This window comes from Cladophialophora bantiana (genome assembly GCF_000835475.1).
Source record: "Cladophialophora bantiana CBS 173.52 unplaced genomic scaffold supercont1.4, whole genome shotgun sequence".
Taxonomy (NCBI): Eukaryota; Fungi; Ascomycota; class Eurotiomycetes; order Chaetothyriales; family Herpotrichiellaceae; genus Cladophialophora; species Cladophialophora bantiana.
In genome coordinates this window covers 473,635-492,603 of record NW_015971578.1, presented here as the reverse complement: position 1 = coordinate 492,603, position 18,969 = coordinate 473,635, and the positions used below count along the sequence as shown (strand labels likewise).

Here is an 18,969-nt window from a genome sequence, read left to right as displayed (position 1 = left end):
ATACTCCGAGCCCTGCCATCTGGCTGTCCCTTTTCCGCGGACGCCTCGATGCACGAAGAATAAGTGCCTACTCAGCATTGACAATCAATTTTAACTCCGACGCCGCGACGTGAATCCTCACGATGTCGATCAGCTCCAGGTATTCACGCGGTAGGAAGCGGCGGCTGATTCGTCATGGACAGGTCCTTGATAGGCAGATAGGCAAGATCTTGCGACATTGACCGCCTGATTGTGCGCTCGCACCGCTATCACTCGGGCCCGAGGCCAGCAAACACCACCCTCGATTATAGGGTACCTTGAGCATATTCCTAGCTTTCTGACTCGCAGCTTGGTTACTCGAACTTGTGCTGTGGTCTCTCACAAGCCCCCGAAGATGTTCCAGGGGTGTCTAATGTTTTCACATGCATTTAATTCCATAATGCTCTTTCTGAATGCTAGGTCTAAAACTCAGGATGGACAGTTGCATGACATTTTCATGTGCTTTTATTTCAAGCCTCCAAGAGCTGAGCGGCAATCGTGTCCGTGGTGTCTATCATTGGTAGCTGCATGGCATCTCCCAAGTTACTCGATACATGCATTCGTACTTGGACCCTTGCCTTGCAATTTGAGACTCCGGCTAAGCGGGGGATGCATTGACCCAGCAGTAGAAAGCTAACTCGATGTCTCTATCCTTGTCGCTTCCCTCGTCAACATGTGCAACGGGGCCTTGTCTATACTTCCTTATGGACTTGATGAAGCAAGGAATTTATGTATCGCCAGGTTTTGCTCTGCAAGATTGTTTGGCGACTTCTTTACTTCAAAGCGCTGCCGCAGGCTTTGCAATTCCCTCCCCTGTTCAGCAGCAACCTCGCTTGCTAGTTCTTGACGAGAGCACTGATAGACCTTTCCGATTTTGGTCTCATTACCATGCTCCTCCCACGGGCAATGAAGTGGGCGATAGTAGTATCGCAGCCGTTTTCACTTACTAAAGGGGGTGTGTTTCCCCCCGGCCTTTCGCGATATGCCGATGCAGGTCCCACATTAACCGGATACCTGGTTGCCGGACCTCCCCCACAGACCAATGTGTTCAAATTAATTACGGCTTGGGTTGGCAGTCGACATTAGTGCTGGCTCTAAGGGGTTTGGGAGCCCTTTTCCCATTTTAACTGCCGAAACAGGAAGTCGAGTCACAAAGTCGACGCTGATAAAGATGGGGCAGCCTAGCTACATAAATGGGCTAGGTAGTTATCCCGTAAATGTTGCCTCATCGACCTCGGAGCATTTGATTTTGGGAGGGGCGGAGACAGCACCAGCGCACCGTTGATTCAAATCGGCGCGGCATGGCTGTGTTCCAATGGCAAGTGCCTTACTACAAGGTAATAGTACCTCCCTACCTACTCCCCTAGTATTTCCAGTCACAGCCTTAGCCAACTAAAGTCCACCGTCCAGCAGAGGTTTGCCCAGTTGAAACATCCAGGGTGTTACTTGTGCCCGAAAGAATGTCCCACCTGACTGACTCGTACCTTCCAGAACCATTTTAGAACTCTTTGCTCAGTCGTCGTGGTCCTCACATAATTTGCACAACGGGGGAATTGGCCTTGCATAACTCGAGCATCCCTGATGTAGGTATCTGATCTACACCAGTGCGGAGGTTTGCTTCTACCTTTACCTCGAAGGCACCGACTAGGGCTCCTTGTGGCATGTTACCAAGTATTACATCACACCGGTTCAGGCGCAGATGTAAAGGGCAACAGTGAGCAATTATAATCGCCGTTATTTTGCCTGTGGCGGGCCAAAGCCTACCGTTGCTAAGCCGAATGCTAAGCACGATCTCTTCTCGCTCTCTCGCTCTCTCTCTCCATAGATCTGCGTCTAAAGGTTATTCCTTATTGTCAACCCACATTGCCGGCTCCTTGCTCCTTGGGGTCTGCGAGATAGACTTCCACTGTTACTATTCCTTCTCAACTTCCGCTAACTAACTAAAGGGCTTACAAGAACATGCCTACCTACCTACCTAATTACCTACCTGAGGTTACATCCCCCTTTTCGAAAGGTCCTAAAGCGGTGAAATCATGCCAGAACGGTCCCAAAGAACGAATACGAAGATGACCGGATACGCTGGAGATCGACGTGGCGGTCATGAGCCTTGCTTTGTTTATCACTCCAACAGAAAAAGCGCACTGAAGGGGGACTGGATGCAAAGGTTCCTTTTGGAATAATGGGGAGTTCGAAAGCATTTTTGTTCTGCAGGGTAAATGATCTGCCGTTACCCCACAGAATAACTAAAAATGTTGTGCGCCCCTCGATGTATGCTAGCCACACCCTCTTGCCTCGTCGCGGAGTGTCGGGACATCCTAGATCGACATCAATATGTTCTGGTTACTTCTTATGTCTCCTGGCACTTGTTGTAGGCAGGGACACAGCAAGCACGCTCTTTTCTATGGAATCTCGCACCGACTGAACACGGACCCCTGCAACGTTGCAGATGACTTTATTTGCACTGCCTAGTCTTGGGTGATGTGCTGACTCGATAAGAATCGAGAGAAGTAGCTGCTCGCATTCATATTGCTCGACGGCCGTCAGCCAGAGGAAACTTGGACAGCTGACCCCAGGTGGCCCACGCCTCTGCTCTACCTATTCGGTAGTGTCAATATCATAGATATAGCCCCTTCAACGGTATCGGACCACTTCTCCAGAAATGAATCGTTCGACCCCTTCCTCCAGCGTTGCAGCACACTGTCATGGGGACGACAAGAATGATGACCTTGCACCCGAGCTTTCCAACGGTTTTGACCTCAGTTCAGGAACTGCCTTGTGACCAGGATGGAAAAGGCAGCAGGAAATTGGCAAACGGCTACGTTAGGAGCATCATGCGCAGAGAAGCGGTGATCTCTCTTAAAACATGCTACCACGCGCGGCGTGTCCTGACCGCATTATCGAGCCGCGCCTGACTGGTTCTTGCCTTCTGTTTTCGTGCCTTCATTTGTTGGAACTGCATGGGGAAGATCAAGGGAGAGAAACCCCTTCGAGAGCCCCATAATCGTCCTGCTCCTCTGGGGTCGTGTGGGGCTGGTGGGGGACCAATATCCGACTTTTCAGCACAAACGATCTTTACCCCTGGAATCTTTGTGTCGTTGCAGTCACGTCCATGGCCCATGGCCCTTGGCCACGGCTCACTCAACAATAGCGGGAGCGAATTTGAAGCCCTTTGGAAACATCATGGAGCAAGCAATCAGACTACGCCAAAAAGGGGTGACGCTCTTGCTCAGATCAACTGTACCTATGTACTAATAAGTACAAGTAGATACTCAAAGGCTGCCTGCCCAAACCTCGGGTGTTCGGATAGATTCCCCGCGGCAGACGAACATGGATCGGAACAAGCAGGCAGAAAGGCCAGGTTACCAGGCATATCGTCTTGTCCAATAACAGCTTATGTACCTAGGCATCACATTGGCGCTTTTGCCGCGGACAGAGTGCAACTCCGGTCACGGCTTCGGCATTCGGGTCAGATTATTGAAATTGCGGGAAGAAGAAGCCTGGTAGTCGGCATGACTTTTGAAGAATCACAAACGAGTCATGGCCCGCGTGACAGTTCAATACTCAGTTCCACCGACACATCTCCAAAAATGTCAGCCGCGTATTGACTAGATTTGACGGCGTATCGACATTCGTCGCAGTTGGGGATTTTCATCTCGCCATCCTAAAATTTGATTGCCGCGTCAGCTGAAAGAAAACCGGCGAATTAACCGGGCGGTTGGTTTTTTGCATGTGCAAGTGGGACTTCTGTACGAGGCAAGACCATGTTCCGGTATTGTGGATTGCTAGCAGCAAGGGACGCCCCTGCATCTTCAACGTCCGGGGGTTTGTTAAATGCAAATCGGGGGCTGCTTCACCGAGTTTACTTAATAATGTGAGATGTATCTCCTAGTTCATTTCCGCCTTCATGGTCACGTGAGCACGATCATTTGCCTTTGCGGCTCGCACGGGAAGTCTCCGTGAAGCCTTTTTTATTGTGCAAATCCAATCAGCTACTGTCATCTGCGAATATCGAACCACTCACGGGGAGATGGATGAATTCCGGATTGGGATGAAAATCTGTGATAATTGCCTCTGCTTGTTGGCAAACCTCTTTGTTCCTTGCTATGGCTGGAACAGATACTTCTGTACCGAGTACATCTGCTGATCTTTGCATGCAGTCTTTGTGCCGTGCTCCACCAACCAGCCTCGTTCCTGGGGGACCAATGGATACCTGGACTCACTGATCATCCTGCAACGGCACTATATAATTCCCTCCTCCTTAGCCATTGAAGGAGCCAATTGCTGCCGCGGCAATTTCAGCGGGAATCAAAATACTAGGTACGCTCGCACACACAGAGACAGAGAGCGGGTTCGAAGAATCCAGGCTCCCTCGCTTCGAGCCGAGCTCATGCTGGTCGTTTACCAAAAGTTGCTTCCTTGTCCTGCCCATGCTGAGATGGGTTGTTCCATAGCAAGCAGCAAGCGAGACCGCCGGAGCATCCGGTGGCGCTTTCGCTACACTGCGCTGGTCCCGTGTCTCAGACTCTCGGCAGCCACAGCCATCGCCCACAAACGACCAGGCGTGTATGTACCCCACAATATCAGGCATGTTCTAGGCCCTTTGCTACAGTTCTGGCCACTGCGATGGTTGAATATGTGAGTTACCTCTTTTCGGCCACGGATCGCTGCTTCCTACTACAAGTACAAGTGCTTGCTATCATGAACACATTACTGCGGGTGGGGAAACCTACTTGTAGAATACATCGTGGACCATGGCCTGGTACCTGTGAACAGGGCCTCGGCCTCAGCCTCACATGATGTGTCCCAGCCCGCCTCGCTTCACCTTTTGAGTTTGCTTGCATTACTTTGATCTCCATGTTTGATTTCCGTTTTTGATCCTGTTCACCTCCTACGCCTTTGAATGTCAGCAGGTTTGAAAATCTGGTCAAGGATTAGGGCTATGGTGGGTTAACTTTCCCCTTTTCCTTTCCTTTTCTCTTCTCGTGATTCTCAGTCAAACTACAGTTTGGCCATGCTCTCCTCCGCATCTCCGGACCTCTCCCATTTCCCTCTCCTACTCCATACGTACGTACTTTGTCGTTACTTCTCATTTTCTAACGTCCACCTGACTAGGATGACGAGACGAAGCAAACGAATCTTCGAGCATGATCCTGACCCCGACCCTGATCCTCACCATACCATCCTTTTTCCCCAGGTTCTTTGTGACTCCGCTCCCATATGAGGGGGGCATGTTGGGGCTCAGCGTTGCCTTGCCTTGCCTTCTTCTTTCCCTTTCTCTTTTCTCTCTCCTGCGAAGATTGTAATGTGTAACCCGGAATGGACTAACGGAGATATCGTGGGAAATGCCCAGGGTCGAGATATTTCCAGCGCCCCTGGTGCTCCAAAATCCCCATGTCCCAGGCCTAGTCTCAGTCGAGTCCGGTCCAGGTACCTCGGACTCTGTACCCCTTTGATGTTCCTCATGGGCGCCATATGTTCCGCTACCCGTGACATACGCTTTTGGCTACCTATTAGTGCTTCCAGGTAACTTGAAACAATGGGGTTTTCCAGGACTACTTCTCCTTGCAGATAATACGGTAAGGACTTGCAAAAGCTATGGGACAGCCTAGGCGAGGCAAAGGATGGCGGGCGATGTACTCGGTACTAGGGTGCCTCTACACTCCCTAGGTACTTGGCTAGGTACTTGCAGGTAGCCGCAGGTACCAGGTACCAGCCTCAGTACCTCATCCGGGTGCCCTATCCGCTCGTGGGTACATACCTCGGTACCTGATCACGCGCAAATCTCACATCCACTGATTTCCGTATCTCCTTTCCCCGTCTTGGTTCTTCTCCTTCAATGACTTTGTGCTCACCACCCTTACCCTCTTGTTCTCATTCTCGTCATCTTTCTCCATTACCCTCTCTCGTACCGCGAACTCGTATTCTACGACTACGTTATGGGTGTAGGAACGGGAGGACGACGGGAATAAGTGACAGGACAACCTCCGCCTTGGCCGCGGCAAATAGTCGTCGTTAACCTCCACCACCATCATGAACTTGGTCTACTTCATTGCACTTCTTCTCCTTCTCCTTCATTCTCCCGGGTGCCTAACCTCCGAGTGACTACCTCCCGGCCATATTCCATTCCCCCGTCCTCCCATTTCCATTTCCCCCAGTTGCCTTTCCATCTCTCCTCTTAGCCAACTAACCGGCTGGCGAGGCGGCGCTTAATCATCTCCCCGCTTACCGTGCCACGTATTATGTGTTCAGTCTGGTGTGGTGTGGAGCATTGTCTTTTGGTTGGTCCTTCGGTATGTTTGTTTTTCTTTGGTGACCTGGACCTATACTATAAGGGTTGAACGTGCCGAGACCACAAGGCCGTGAAACAAACCCATCATCTCGTCATTCCCATTGCATCGAGCCTGAAAAGAACTGCCGACGAAAAGGAAAAGGGGTCAAAAAGGGCTGTCTGCCGTGGAACAACAACAACAACAACAACAACAACAACATCTTTTAGCCGAAACACCCATTCGAAAAATTGTAGTCCTATTAGTACCGTGGCCTGCGACGATTTACGTATTTTCCAGTTTTCTTGGCCCTTTGACTATGGAATTGCCGTGCTTTTCATTATTGACCGAGTACGTATAGATGGGCCGAGAGGATGAGAACGGGGATGGGTCACATGGCCGCATAGTCGTCGGCAACATCCCATCCCTTTTCTTTCCTCTTTTGGCCTTCTCTTCATGCTTTGACTTCTTTCTCCGGGCCTGAATCAATCCTACTGCGCCGCTCCTGTCACTAACTCGCCCATACAACTGCTCTGCATGTGTATTCACGTATGGGTGTGCGGGCATGTGTGTCTGTCACAGGGCGAAAAACAACAACAACCACCCCCCATGGTGGACTCGCCTTTTCGGATAAAAGTCAGCATATAGCACGGGACTGACTGACTCGGTTAGTTTAGCTAGACTAGCTAGCTGGAAACGTTTCAAGTGACTTGCCAAGAAGGCAGGCTAGAGAATTGCTCGCTCGTTGCGCTTGCTTCGCTGGCTCTGCCGACGTCGGGTCGGGTCAGGCAGCAATCCCAGGCCGAATAGGACAAGGAGAAGAAGGGCCGACCCAACACACACAGCCGACAAGAGATCCCCCGTTTCAGCCTCACGGTTATTACGGCCGCGCCCGAGCATTTTTCTTCAGGTCATCGGGCACGCACTAAATACTCAAGACGTTCTACCCATAGGCAGCCTGGTAGAGTGCCTTCCACTCGCAAGAGCCCCTCCTCATTGTATTCATTATTTCATTTGTTGTTATTTCGGAGTCTTTTTCCCGAATCCCCTCGTCCAATTATTACCGTTGATGGTTTTCGTCCTCGTTCGGTGGTCCGGTCGGCCGCCTTCCCCATCCATCCATCCCCTGATTCCACACCAAAACGGGAGACGGGACCAGACCAGACCAGATGGAGACGGCGGACCCAGACCGCAATTGCTTCGGCACTTGTTTCTGAAGATCAGTGGGAAACGAATAGGCAGAGAAGGGGAAAGAGAAGATGAAAAAAAAAGAGAGAGAAAAAGAAAGGGCGGGGACACCCCGGTATAGATGTTGTACTGCCATGTAGTATGTAGTAATGGTAGGTTGGTACATACTACTTCACATGGACTCCCCGTACTCCATAAGGTACCTCGACATGTTACTGCACAGTACGCAGTCGAGATCTCCTGCCTACATACTCAGTACCTAGATACACACAAGCAAAATACCCAAGGTGTACCCACCCACTCACTGACTTGCACAAGTACCCTGTAGAGAGAAGTAACCTCGCACCCACAATGTTTGCCTCCCTGATCATATTCACGTGGCAAACGAGCTCCATCCATGACCAGCCAGCCTGGCAAAAAAGGGACTTATTCGTCGGTACTGACTACTCACATGAACACACCGCCATGCATCAGAGTGGACAACGTGGACAGGTCATCAATGTATGCCAGATATGCCGCTGCGGCCAATCACAGCAGCCCCCATCATTCAAAGGAAAGCTGTTCGTTACCAGACTATATTACGTGCTTGAGGAAACCGTCAAGATGATTTGTCACGTCTCATTGGATCTCTGATGATGGTACATGTTCACTCGCTCTCCTCTCCTCAGCCAACTACATACCACCAACCTAGCCCGAGCTATCTGGTATAATCCTAGTATAGTACAGATCTGGATGAATCAGAGCATTACCCATTGACGAGCTGATAGCTCTTCCGTAGCGTTGAGGTCAGTTGTATCTAGCTCCATTCATCGAACACAATAAAAAAATGCTGGTCACTTTTGAGCCGCCTCCATAAAAGAGTAATGGTCCGAAATGCGCCTTTGTACATGGATGGGGCCAGGCCTCACCATCCTTGCCGTTTTCCGGACTTGCCAATCGTAAAGTTTGGTGTAAATGGTCGTAAAGCACATTAACAACATAGCCCCGCTCAGAACGCAGACAAGAAAAAATAAAAGCCAAGCAAAGAATATCAAAAACACCAAGAGGTGACAAAAGACGCTCGCTGCCCAGGCCTACCAGCCTTTGGTATGGTACTCCCAAGTGTTATCAAACGTCCAGGCGTCGTCCTTGGACGAGTCCACCACAGGGGCCGCAGGCAGGACAGGAGGGCCTCCAGCTTGGGCAGCACAGGAGAGATTCGCCATAGACTGGGCATTTCTGCTACGCTTGAGAAAAGCATTGACAGTTTGAGACTTCTGCTGTCTCTCCCAGAGCAGGTTCTTGCGTAGAGACTCGGTTAACTCGGTCGACAGCATGTTACGTCTTGTCGTCCGTGGCGAATGGGCCACGGGTTTGGAGGATGATTTGGGGGGTGGAATGGCGATTGGTGGCCGGTTTGACGTTTGCATCATCATGCCGTCCTCCTCGTCAGGTGAGTTTGCATATGAGGGCCCTTGTGGAGGCGACGTTTGCCTTGGTCGATGTAGTGTGGGTTGAGAATATGCGTGCGCTAGGCCTGCTCGGCCTTTATTCAGGGCCAAAGTCAGCATGGAGCGGCGCGACGGCAAGACACTGCGGCTATCGACACGCCGGAAAAGATGGGGTTCTTGGACAGCCTTGCCATCATCCGAAGTTGAGTCTTCCCAGTCATCGCCGTCTTCCTCGTCCTCGTCAATGGCTGATTCCACAACTTCGTCCGTATCATCCTCCTCGTCGCTGCTTGCGATGGCCCCTTCGTCGTTTTCAGCGTCTTCTTGGATTCTCCGCTCGGCAACGACATCCCGGAAAGAAGTTCTCTTGGGCGGCAAGTCACTCTTGCGCTCCGACAGGTTCTGCTTGCTCAGACTTTGAGACAGTGAGCTTCTTTGAGGCGGGGCTTTGACGGACAGGACTCGCTGCTCGAATGAGGATTCGTCATCCTCGGAAGAGCCCCCCAGTGTGAACATGGCCGTCGATTTGAGGGCACCTTTGGCTTGAGGGATGAGCTTGGACGGCGCAAGTGTCTTCATACCCGAGCTGGTTGTGCGGGAACGACACGAGGAGGCAACAGGAGAAAATCCATGGACAACGGAACCACTTGGGATTAGGCCATCCGAGGACACCGAAGTGTCGGAATCACGATGCTCGCTCTGACGAGCTGTACTTAATGTTGTGGTGGTGGTGTTGGAGAGACATGAGTCGGTGGAATCTTGGAGATTCTTCATCCCCGTTCGAGGCTGTGCTTCTGCTTCGTTGGCTTGCTTGCCCGATGTCTGCTCTCTGAGGATTGGCACTTTCGTGAACGGGCGGCTGGCCTCGAGTGAAGGAGATAGAGGACATAGATCGGTCTTGTCTTGGATCGAAGCTACAATTTTTTCCAGTGTGAGAGGACTCAGATGTCGAGACTTTGAGAGGGAGCTGGAGCAGTCGTCCTGTGGAGGGGACCGGGACCGGTACCTACTCCTGGCGGGGGCTGGGCTGCATCGTCCTTCGCTCAGACTATCGTTTGACGACCATGAATTTGAGAGCGACGGCACCTGGCTGGCCCTCGGTGGAGAGGAGTCGATGGGTGTAACACATAATGACTCTCGCGACCATATCCGCCAACTCAAGTTTTCTAACCGAGGACCCTCGTCCAGCGTTTCTGAGCACTTGGAGAACATTGACCACATTGCCATTAAACTGCAGGCATTTGACGGGTCGATATGGTGCATCTTGCCCCTGTCCAGGTACAGGACATGCGGGATTTTGCGCGGCGGCATTTTGATGGGAAACTTCGTCGGGAGGGCAGGAGAGAGACGAGGTCGTTGAGACGCCGAAAAAGGGATTCTGAGAGGGATAAAATAAGGACAGTAGTGCTGGCGCTCGCAGAAGTTGCAGTCCGCAAACGGGTGGGAATTTGGTGGGATCGGCTTGTGACGCAATGCGAAACCTCGGGCCGATCAAGAACGGACGTGTTCAGAGGACTTGACCCAGCGGACAAGTTGAGAAGTCGAGGGGGAGGGCGAGATAAAGGATTGGTGAGACGGAAGCTGAGGTCGAACGGGTGGTGTATCGATGGGAGAGAGTGTGTGCGGTGGTGGTGTTGAGGTATGTGGGTTGAGTGAGTGAGTGTGTGTGTAAGTGTGAGAGCGCGGTTGTGAAGAAATGATGATGGGGCTTTGCGGATGGGGACGCCCGGTATAAGGACCGCAAGTCCGGACCAGGTGTGCAACTTGCAGGGGGTGGGCGTTCGAGGTGGTGAGTTGCAGAAGGAGCAAGAGACCAGGGCACAAGGCACGAAAAAAGCGAGCAGGGGTGCAAGAGCTGGCGCATGGGGTGGACACTGCTCTGCCACCAGTGCTCGGGTGGACAGACCAGAGTTCGAGAGGGCGAGAGACTCCTGCTGCTAGCCAAGTGAGAAAAGGTGACTGCAGATTTACGTCCTTCACTAGGTGGTTATTGGGTAATGGTGCAAGGTTCGAGACACGAGGCAAAAAAGTGGGAGAAAGCCTAGAAAGGACAAGGGGGAAAGGGGGGCTCTAGCTTAACTAGCCAGAGGGATTAGGTACTAACAAGAGGGATTGGGGGACACCGAGGGGCGGCAAAAGACGTTTTGGCAGCCCAAAGACCCAGGGTTTAGTGAATACACTAAGATCCACTGGTATCAGATGTAATGACCGAAGCCGATACCAGCTGGGGGCGAGTGGCCCCCCCCGAAGTCAAGGAGCCAGGAGACCGACAATCGCTCGGGGAGTGCTCGGAGCTGATTGACGGCTCCTTTGGGGGGGGGAAATGGGTGACGCGGGCCTGGGATTGGGGGGATCCGTCACCACCTCTTGGGTGCCACCAGGGCACCACCCACACAGCCCATCTTGCATCTGTCTTGGGGAGTCCGATCACCTAAACCGCCCGATAGACAGCCAAGCTAGGCATCACAGCTGTTTTGGCCAGGCATCAAAGACGGAGTATCGACTCGACCATCAGGAATCTTTGTTATTCTCTTGTCGAAAAAATAGGCGGAGATACAAACTGTCGTACCCGACCACTCATCAACTACCTAATGAGTGACATGTGAGACAAATGGATAAATGTATTCGTGGGCCCTGTTGTGAGGTCTCGAAGCCCTTCCCGTGGTTTCCAAGGCTGGTCACATGCCAATAATAAATATTTGCCTTGCTGCAATGGGGTTTGTTTTTGCCTCAGCCACACGTCCAGCCCTCTCTACCCATGTACTTCCCGTACCACCGCCTCTCCCTACCCTACGAGATTCGAGTGCAACGTCGATACGCACTTCCAGGGCACAGTTAGCGACTGGCAGAGTCGTAACCTTGAAGATTTGATTTGTACCAGGTTCTATACTTGCGCTAAGGGTGTCAATGTGACTGACCAACATAATCAACCTACTACCACAAAGTCTCAAGGCTCAACCATGCTCTCCTCGTACGATTATAGGAAGATCCCAAAACTCGTCAAGCCAGCTGACTCGACTCGAGCGAATGGAAATCATTCGATCCTCATACTGCGGCGATTGGCGGAGAACGAGGTGAAGGCTGAATCCCACCAAAAAGGTAATCTCTCCCAGCCACTACAAGTACAAGGATATTACACCGACACACCAACAGTAAGGAGAAGTACCTACCGAGTACGGAGCAGGTCGAGTAAGCATGTCACCCTTCCATAGCGGGTTTCCGCTTCCCCGTTGACGCTACCTGGGGCAAGAGCTTCTCCGTAAGCGCGTTGCAAGAAAATGTCCATCAACAGGGCAAAAAAGGAAAAACAAAGACGGAAAGTGGTGCGGAGACGAGTCAGCTGGACATCAAACAGAAGAGGGATCTTTTCCGACCTGCACGTGGAACTGGGACCTGAACCTGGTCTGCTGCCCGCCAGCCCTCAAATCTTGCTTTGACATGTGCCCTAGTTACGCAGAGAAAATCCATTTCCTTACGTATCCGACTTACCTCACACCCTTCTTGTTTATTGTTGTCGTTGTTCAAAAACATGCCGATGCTACAGTCCAAGTCGCTTCCGAGTTGGATGGCTTGCTGGGTGTGTGGTCTGTGCCCACCAAGACAAAGCGTGAGAGAAAAAGGGTTTTTCTTAACCTGGAAAAATGTGGAATCTTGGTCGTTCCGACGCTCTGGCACCGATCAACCCTCCGGAAGCAGCCATGTCCTCACCGGGCAACTATCGACCAATTTCCACGCCCTGATCGGATGGCACGAACGTCTTTCTGTGCAGCATGCCATTCTACCTTCTGGGTCCAGATAATTGATCTACATTACTCCATATTTTTTTGCTATGCATGCTGCATGCGGTCGAAGGTATTCAAATCAGCAGCCCTCCCCTTTTGCGCCCAGCAAGTTTAGAGAGCAGCCTTGGAGCAGCCACACTGTAAATGTATCCCATCAGACTCGAGTTTCACGTCTCGGCATTCGGTTAGGGCCCTGCCTCCCATGCGTTTGTGGCTTAGAGGCGTCCATTCAATGACATCCGCGGCCCTCTCTCCCCTCGGGTTTTCGCTGCCGTCGTGGTTAATGGAACGAACTTCCTCTCCATTGGCTGGCTCATTTTTCCTTTGCTGCTCGCTGCGCAAAACATTTCGCCGTCCTTTGTGCACAATCCCCTCGCAACTACATACCTACTATCACATCTCAGGGTCGTTCCGGTCGAAAATGGTCACGCTACCACCACCAACAAGGCCGAACACGATTTAGCCAGTGATCGGCCTCTCAAGACAAAGCTCCATCTCGAAAGGGAAGAGCAACTTGTCGATTCAGCAAATCCTGACACAGAACAAACCCTCCTGCAGCTTTCACACACTATCCCATTGCTGGAGCTCCCCCGACACCGGCTTTCACCCGGGTCAATAATATGTGGGACAGTCGGAACCGCACAACCGCAGACCGTTGTCCCGGAACTGGCACCGACCAGCGAATGAGGTGGGACTTCTCGCTTCTGATGGCTCAAATCCACCAACTCCTGGTTGATTAAAGTTCTCTTCCTGAGTCCTTCCCCATGACTGCTTATTACGAGTATTTGTGCTGGTGCTCGACGCGGTCGATGCAGCTGCCAGCTGCTAAGTCCACTCGCCCCGGCGGAACAAGTCTTTGCATATGCCGGACATGGCGTGGAACCCGGGCTCTCAATTCCTTGCAGAAGCAGGGGGCCATTTGACGGAAGTTGTCATAGTGTCCCACATGCGGGCAGCCCACTCGCGTCCCCCCAGCCCAAAACTCGTCATGAGCGGCATCTCGGGGAGGTCACTGACGATCTGGTAGGCTACTCGCTTCTCGCAGCCTTGCCATTCGTGCAACACCCTCGTATCGCGAGAGCACAGTCGTCACTGCCAACTTGCACATTGTTCCTTTTGGGCCATAACCCTCCCTGGAGGTGGCGTTTTACGGTGTCTCTTGGAACTCAACTTCCATCCCTCCTTTACAATGCTCTAAGTTACCCCATGCAACCCCCTTTGCATAGCCCGTGCGCGACCTTGTGTCATGGTCTGAGCGAATGCTTCTCGCTTTCCAATCTCAGTGTCTCAGGCCTGCCTTGCTCTTTCGCGCCAGATACCCATAACCGTGACTAATCCGAACTACCTCACCACCTTCCGCCGAAGCTTCTTCGCCAAATGCTTCATCCGAAGTTTCAATCGCGACCTGACATCCGGAAATGCGTCCAGTTGCCCAAGGTTGGGTCGAGTTCTCGGCGACAGTCCAAAGGCCTTCTCTGCTGTCATCAGCGATGATCCTCCCCCTTATTTTGCTCTGTGACTACATTCACTCCTGCAGCACTGGCAAGGTCGCGAGGAGAACTTTTCTTTCATTACACCTGGCCCACGTATTTCTGGGTCAGCGGATCCATACACATAGGCGGATATTGATGGGGACGCTGGAAGGCGCGTCCTTGCTTCCCCAGATCTCCCAGTCTGATCTCACATATGACACGGCCACGGATCCCTTCTTTGCCCATTTGACATTCCCTTCGCTCTTCCTCGCTTACGCTTTGCTTGCAGATGAGCGATCTTTAGTCCCAGCCAGCACTAATGCTCGCTAGGTTCTCTTTTCCGACCCAGACAATGTGACCACACCGTCGGGAATGAGGCCCAAAGTTTTGCCGTCGTTCGGTGAGAGAATCGGTCAACAATGCCAACGCACGCTTGCGCATATGATTGTTGACGGCGTCGAAGTTTGATCTTCATATCCCCCAGTGGGCTTTTGTCGATTTCAGGACCAAAAAAATAAAAATTAAAAAAAAAAAAAAACGTGTCAGTTCGCGATTTTCTTTCATGTATCTGATATACGGGGTACTGTCACGGGACACAAGGGAGAGAGGAACAGAGCCATTCCAGTTCCGCACGACCAAGACGGATTCGGCCAGGGAGTGGCAAGGCCTGGCGCGGCATGGCATTTTCAACCTCATTTCCTCCAAGTCATGGACTGGATAGGACAGGCCTGTCAAAATGTTCTGCATCATTCCAGCTGTCTGTCTCTGGAGATGGGGAAAGTTTCTCATACACATCTAGAACCAACTCGCTAAACGGGGATGGGACCATTCGCTCCCCCTTGCATAACACACATGACAAGCAACTCTCGCGCCCCTTTGCGCAACGTCAACGAACTCGTATCGAAATTTGACATAGACCTTTATCTATCCCTTGACCATCCATCCCTTAACTGACCCTTGACCATAGAGTGACGGTTCTAGGAGGGAAAAAGTTCATTCTTTGCGCTTTTTTGCTCAGTCGCCGCACGCAAGATTTCGTAGACTCTCAGGCCACCTAGGCTTCCTGATACCATTTCCTTTCCCCCTGCATGCTCCGATACTGTGTTGACTATCCCAGATCCCGCGCATTTCGGATGTCATGGATGGTGGTGTTTGATCGATCGGCGCACATGTGTACATGAGCCTTGCTGTGTTGTACTGTTCCACGGGCCTCAACGCGAAACTCTGTATGGATGGAATAGATTCAATCACGTACTGTACGGTTCTCTCGGGGCCTTGTCTATCTGCTTTGGAGCAATAATAGCCTTGTTTTGCGGGATAGAATAGAATCAAACGAGGACCGAGGCTGGGGCGGTATCGACACGTCCCCCAGTGAGACCATCTCACAGGCGCGCGCAGAGTATCCAAGGTGTGCTTTGTCTTCTCCCCTCCAAGGCTATTATCATGTCGTTTTCCCTTCTCCCTTCGGTAAATCTCCCCTGGCCCTTGTGATCCCTCTCTCCTATCGACCCCTACCAATGCACCGTCCGGCTGCCCTCCTGATCTTTCCCGGGTCGGGATCCAGACCGATCGGGGCCGGTTTTGGCTCGGCTGTCCTCGGACGCGTGCAGATATGCGGCTCTCCGCCCCTCCCTCCCTTCCCGTCTGCAAGGGAACGACGGACAGGGACTGGGACAGGGACGTACCTCCTTACATCGGGATACTTATCTTGTAACGTCTTGGACCGGGGAGCGCGGGTGGATGCATATATCCCCCTTGTATCAGCAAAGGGCGACGATATCTCTGAGTGGAATTCCATTCCCTTTTGGGAGGGCAACTGTACACTATCAACCCCCGACTTTGACGAGCCGGGGTCAGTCAGTCAGTCACTCACTCACTCACTCACTCACTGCCAGCGAGTGAACACTCTCGGAAAGTAGGACGGTATATCTTCTGCTCTCGCCCCCAGACACCTCCGATATTCATAACTAAAAATGAATGAATAAGCTACCGTAGTGCAGTGGTTAGTACGTTTCGTTGTGGGAGGCGCCTGCTTCTCCAGACTCTACCACCGCTTTGGTTGGCGTGAGGCACAGACGGGAGAGTAGTAGAGGCGCAACTCAGATTCTCCGAGGGGACCCTGGTTCAAATCCAAGCGCTGACACTGTGAAGGAGATATTTGCTTGAGCTGAGAAGGGAGAGAAAGGGCCGAGGCGCCTGAAGACGGTAGGTATGTGTTTGTGTTCGTGTCCAGACGAGTGAAGTCGGTATGAGTTATGAGACTGAGTGTTTCATCTCTCAATCCACCATTCATCCTTTCACACAATTATACACTACGTGCCCGCCCACCGTTCGTCCAGGAAGCAAGCAACAAGCAAGGAAAGTGCCTCTCCCGCCTGGCCCGGATGGAAATGGACTTGAAGGTGTTCGCAACCGAAATGTTCACGCACCTTACCTAGCTAGGTAGCTACATCCCCCTTGACCTCGCTTTTTGGCGGTGGCGGCAGGTAAACAGAAAAGCAAGATACATAGGGAGAAATGAAGACCATACTAAGTAGATGGATGTATCGAGAGACTTTTTCTTGAGCATTTCGGCTTAACCTGATCAGGGACGGATTCGACGCGCATCTCCTTCCTGTGGGTTAGGCATGGCCGGATACTCATCCGCTGCAAGTGACAACTAAATTATATACATAGTCATATGCGCCCGAACCGATTAGCATTCCAATCGAACAGACACCAGACCGTGGAGAGAGCGAAGGAAAGAGATATGTGTAATGATCTCTTCTCGTGATGTTGGGTGGCTCCTGGGGCCTCCGGGCACTTGCATAAGAAACTACCTTGCCCAACACGTTTGATCAAGACACCAGCAGGAAAAATACCACGGCTGGCATCTACCAAGTGGAAATATGAGAGATCGATCTGGGTGGGTGATTCGTATTTGCATACCTATTGGATTTTTCACGCTGCTCTCAGAGGTAGCTGGGGTACGATATCACCATGGATGCTCGCGGCTTCCTCTCTTCGTAACCACTTAGGGGTAATACTACCAAACCAGCTAATACGACGCGTTTTCCCTCAGCACTGAGTTATCCCCTTCGTGCTCCACCCTCTGGCGAATCCTCTCCTTGTTCCCAGTGCCTGGTCACATATCCTTCGATCAATCCCACCTCGGTGACTTCCATCTTGGTTGCTGGGGAAGCTCTTCATGCTCGATGCAGAATGCTATCTCGCACGACGCCAATATACGGGATAACGCACTAGCTATCTGCCAGAGTGATTTAGCCAGGATTGGACAGCTTAAAATGGACAAGTTCTAGGTCCTGTGGTGCTGCAGAAGCCTTTTGCATGGTGGAAAAAGCCGCATGGGTTCTCTTTTGTTTCGAGGAGTTTCAAAGAAAGCATTGATGCATTCATATATCAACAGCTCCTTCTCAGACTTTGCATTAATTCTCGGTCTCGCCATCGGTGTGTCACTCACCTCATCTTCCTCGTCAATTCGCAGTATATCGAATGGATTGGACGAAAACTTGGTCGAGCTGAAGCCGGCTTATTCGGTGGACTAGCACGACGGGGAATTCAAACGGGGACATCAACCGGCCTGTTTGGGGAACTTTTATGGCCAGGTCTTCCGATTTGAGCCCTAGATCCAAGAGGTGAAGATGGTGTGCGTCGACGGTGTCAGAATTCGCTTTGCAGGCCATGTTTGGATTGTTTTTGTGAAGCGAATTTGAAGTCTTGCTGCCTAGCTTTCGCAATTTCTGCTTTCTGATCCATTTTCCGAATCACGTCTGGTGAGGATTCTTCGAGCACATGCCCACCTTCTCGGTGAAAGTGTTGTAAGAGCAAAGCAATCCTGCGACTCGTCAGTTGGCAAACAATCTCAACAGGGTTCATAGCCCAGAGTGTTGTAGGAACTATACACACTTAACGAGGGAACTTTGGACCAAGGAAAACACTATCAGGTTCCATTTCCTTTGTCTTGAGAACCGACAGCTCTAAAGTGTAAATTTCAATTACGACGAAAAACCGATGTTTGTGTTATCGATCTCCTGGCATCAAAGTACACTTTGAAGCTGTGATGTGCAATGCGCAGGTTCCAGGAGCCGACACCAGTTTCTAGGGCTTCAGACACGTGAGGGCCGTGAATAATGGTCCCAAGCGCGAGCTCGTCCGAAAATCTCTGCGAGACTAATTCGCATTCGGAGGGGAAGCGCTGGAGGAGGAGGGCGAGGACGACAGCGAGGCAGCAGAATCAGGAGTTTTCTGGCCAGAGCGCATCAGGCTGAGAACATGGAGTCAAGGATAGCAAGTTTGTCTTTGTTGTTTCGAATCTTAGGCTATCTAAGGACGAAGTCGAGTTGATGGTTGAGTCTGATCTGCATCCCTGGGCTGCGACATTGGCACGAGTCAAAACTGCCGATGATCTTTCTCTCCACGATGCCGAGATACCTCTGAGAGAGGCCGAGCTCTTCCGCCAACCACTGCCAAAATCGCCATTTCTGCGATAGCTCGAGCAATAGGGAATGTTCATACTCGAGGTCTGCTGCATATCGCAGAAGTTATCTATGTTCCCGGTGATTTAGCTCGTCTTGCACAACAGGTAAGAACGTGATGATAGAGAGTGAATGTGCCCGAGCAGCTTTGAGAGAAATTGGGTTTTGGTGGACACAACGGAGTTGGAGTTTGATGGCAAGGAGGAGTAAGGAAATGAGGAGGTTTATAGAGCCTTGTGTTAGGCTGTGAACCAAATTTCGCTGCCTTCTCGTCGCCAACCGGCTCAGGTTCTTTGGATTGTAGTTGTCTGGAACAACAGATACCAACAAAAGGCGAT

General features: G+C 51.5%; 1 protein-coding gene and 1 pseudogene across 2 annotated transcripts; one reads left to right on the top strand and one right to left on the bottom strand.

Annotated features, from left to right (window-relative positions):
* Positions 1 to 8,545: 8,545 nt before the first annotated feature.
* Positions 8,546 to 10,213, bottom strand: Z519_02971 (uncharacterized protein; the record flags this gene model as incomplete). The annotated part of the gene is made up of 1 exon (XM_016760724.1): positions 8,546 to 10,213. The coding sequence occupies one exon, from the start codon at positions 10,211 to 10,213 to the stop codon at positions 8,546 to 8,548; it is 1,668 nt and encodes a 555-aa protein (XP_016622574.1).
* Positions 10,214 to 16,141: 5,928 nt separating this feature from the next.
* Z519_02970 lies at positions 16,142 to 16,299 on the top strand (annotated as a pseudogene). The gene has a single exon. The product of its transcript is annotated as a tRNA-OTHER (tRNA).
* The last annotated feature ends 2,670 nt before the right edge of the window (positions 16,300 to 18,969 follow it).